Source organism: Arachis hypogaea, chromosome 13, assembly GCF_003086295.3.
Source record: "Arachis hypogaea cultivar Tifrunner chromosome 13, arahy.Tifrunner.gnm2.J5K5, whole genome shotgun sequence".
NCBI classification, from domain to species: domain Eukaryota; kingdom Viridiplantae; phylum Streptophyta; class Magnoliopsida; order Fabales; family Fabaceae; genus Arachis; species Arachis hypogaea.
Window position 1 is genome coordinate 87835152 of NC_092048.1, and position 3243 is coordinate 87838394.

A 3243-nucleotide genomic window follows, 5' to 3' on the forward strand; every position below is an offset into this window, starting at 1 on the left:
GTTCAACCGGTTCAACTGCTGGTTCGCAGTTTTTTACGGTTTTCGCAGAAAATACATTTTCTGACTCAGAAAGACCCACTGAGTCCAAAAATCACCTTTAAATCCTCAAATTCTCACCCTAACTCTTCGGAAATCTAATCGGGGCAATATAATCACTTAATTAACCGGTTGATTAGTTGCGGTTCTTAATTCTCCCCTCCTTAAAAGATTTTCGCCGTCGAAAATCCGATCCACGCGATGTAATATATATATTACATATTCTCCACGAAGCATCCTACTTTCAACGTTACCAACTCAACAAGTTGCCAAAGCATCTCGTTCTCCAATTCCCAAGTATGCTCTCAAACTCCTGCTCTCCTCCAATTAAATTTAACCAATGAAACTTCCTTTCCTCGTAGCTTCTTCACTCTAGTGTCATCAATTCTCACTGGCGTCACTTGGAAAGTCAAGTTCTCCCTCAACTCAACCGACTCAGGCTCCAACCCATGAGCCGCATCCGATGTGTACTTGCAGAGCTGTGACACGTGGAATACGTCATGTAGGTTAGACAGATGAGGTGGCAAAGCAACTTGATACGCCACCGGCCCGAATCGCCTTAGAATCTCGAACGGTCCTACATATCTTGGATTCCACTTCTTGGTCTTGATTGCTCTTCCAATCCCATTTGTTGGTGTAACTCTCAGAAATACATGTTCTCCCACTTCAAACTCTAACGGTTTCCTTCTTCGGTCCGCATAACTCTTCTGTCGATTCTGACCAGTTAGAATCCTTTCCCGAATCTTCTTGATGTTCTCTATAGTCTCTGCTATTAAATCAGGATCCAAAACACTTGCTTCACCGGCATACCAACAAAGTGGAGACTGACATTTCTGTTCATACAAAGCTTCATACGGAGCCATCCCAATGCTCGCATGAAAGCTATTGTTGTATGCAAACTCCACCAATGGTATATAGCGATCCCAACTTCCAGGTTGATCTAACACACATGCTTTCAGCATATCTTCCAATGTCTGAATAGTCCTTTCTGACTGTCCATTCGTCTGTGGATGATAGGCAGTACTGAGACATAGTTTCGTACCAAAAGCTCTTTGAAAAGCTCTCCAAAACCTTGAAGTGAATCGGGGATCTTGGTCCGACACTATGCTCGACGGCACACCATGCAACCTTACTATCTCTTTGATGTACAATCTTGCTAACTCCTCCATAGAACAGTTTACTCGGATAGGCAGAAAATGAGCGGATTTGGTTAAGCGATCCACGATCACCCAGACCGCATCAAATCCCGACCTAGTCTTCGGTAAACCGGTCACAAAATCTATTGGAATTCCTTCCCACTTCCATTGAGGAATATCAAGTGGATGTAACATCCCCGACGGTTTCTGATGCTCTATCTTCACTTTCTGACAAGTTAAACACTTGGATACCGCTGTTGTTACATCACCCTTCATCCCAGGCCACCAGAACATCTTCTTTAGGTCATAATACATCTTCGTGCTTCCGGGATGAATAGAAAACCCACTGTTGTAAGCTTCCGACAACAAGTCTTGTCTCAAACTCCCGACATCAGGTATACAAATCCTTCCCTTGTATCTCCATAATCCTTCACCGTCCTTAGTGAATTCTTCACGCCTCTTATTACCAATTGGTTGAAATAATTGCTGAAGCTTCTGCTCATCTTACTAAGCTTTTTGTATCTCTAATTTAAATGTGCTTGAGATCTGTAACTGGTTCAAACAAGCTCTTCCGGCAACTTCACCAATATCCAGCTTAAGTTCCACGAACTTATCCACTAACTCCTCCTCCTTGATTCTCATCCAAGCAATTGTTAAAGATTTTCGACTCAAAGAGTCTGCTACCACATTCGCCTTTCCAGGGTGATAACTCAGTTCAAAATCGTAGTCCTTAAGCAACTCCATCCATCTCCTCTGACGCATATTAAGCTCTTTCTGATCAAAGATGTACTTGAGACTCTTATGATCAGAAAAGAAGTTAAACCTTACTCCGTACAAGTGGTGCCTCCAAACCTTCAATGCAAACACAATCGCTGCTGATTTCAAGTCATGAGTGAGGTAATTCACCTCATGCGGTCTCAGCTGACGCGATGCGTAAGCCACCACATTCCGGTGTTGCATCAGCACGCAACCCAAACCCTTCAGAGAAGCATCACAGTACACTTCGAATGGTTCATGCGGTTTCGGCAAGATTAAAATAGGTGCTGAAGTTAACTTCTGCTTCAAAGTCTGAAAACTCTTTCACCTTTCGCTGCGTCACTCTGATTATCGTTGTTAAGACTCTGAAATTTTTCCTTAAACCAAATACCGATTTTGTAATATTTTTCAAAACCTTTAAAAACAAGTTCAATTTAAATGAGTCCATTGTTAAAACCTTATCAAAAGAGTTAAAAACATTTTATTTGTAAATCAATCATCTTAAGGCATGATTTTTCTAAATTCATTGAAACCCTTAAATCAAAAGCTTTCCATTTGAGTCCCTTTTGGAGAAGTTAAATTTTGCAAACCAAAACCGCAAGTTAACAAAATCTTAGGACTCACCTTCCTTTTTAAATCGTATTATTTGATCCAAAGTTCCAATCCCAGTTTCAAAACCAAATTATTTAAACCAAAACTCCAAAACCAGACTTGAAAATCATTTTAAACTTTAAAACTCTAAAAATCATAGTTTGAAAACCGCAAAGGCGTCAGTCGATATTTCCGTTGCCACTAGAACCCTTCTTTTCCCATGGTTTACTCTCAACATGACTCTAAGCCCTTGAAATTCTAACGGCGACTTTGCAGAGATAGAACTAGGCTACCTTCATATCCAAGCAATTTAATACTCAAAGCATATGCTTACCTCTCGTCGGAGGATCCGACCCTGTCGCATCTTGTATATCCAAGGTACACACACGGCCTGATTGTTGATTCTGACCCTCATCTCGGTTCCTCCTGCGGCGACAATACTTAGGTATATGTCCAGGTTTCCCACAAGCATAACATCGACCATTTCCTTTCGCCTGATGAAACTGGGCTTTGTTGTCCCTTCTAAGGTTTCCTTGACCTTGCAGATGCTGAGGAGTATGTCCATCTTTCTTGAAGTTTTGTCCCCTTGGTCCAAGGTAATCATCGCGTTCCCTACTAGAGTTTTCTCCATGAGTGTACCTTGATGAGGCTACCGTCCTTGCATATTCTTCGACAACCCTCGCCTTTTCCACCAATTCAAAGAATCTCCTAATCTTCGATGGAG

The 3243-nt window shown here is 41.7% G+C and overlaps 1 protein-coding gene across 1 annotated transcript; it reads right to left on the minus strand.

The window, feature by feature from the left end:
• Positions 1-341: 341 nt before the first annotated feature.
• On the minus strand, positions 342-1487 carry LOC140177643 (uncharacterized). Its single transcript, XM_072210786.1, has 3 exons — positions 1272-1487; positions 570-869; positions 342-515 (listed from the first exon to the last, which is right to left on the minus strand). The coding sequence occupies exons 1-3, from the start codon at positions 1485-1487 to the stop codon at positions 342-344; spliced, it is 690 nt and encodes a 229-aa protein (XP_072066887.1).
• Between the last annotated feature and the right edge of the window lie 1756 nt (positions 1488-3243).

Bases quoted from the DNA above. Each gene is read 5' to 3' on its own strand.
- LOC140177643 (XM_072210786.1), bottom strand. From the start codon at position 1,487: ATGTATTATGACCTAAAGAAGATGTTCTGGTGGCCTGGGATGAAGGGT. The intron at 870-1,271 runs GTCTGGGTGATC...TTGTATGAACAG, and splicing joins CTAGGTCGGGATTTGATGCG to AAATGTCAGTCTCCACTTTG. The intron at 516-569 runs GTTGCTTTGCCA...CACGTGTCACAG, and splicing joins TCGGGCCGGTGGCGTATCAA to CTCTGCAAGTACACATCGGA.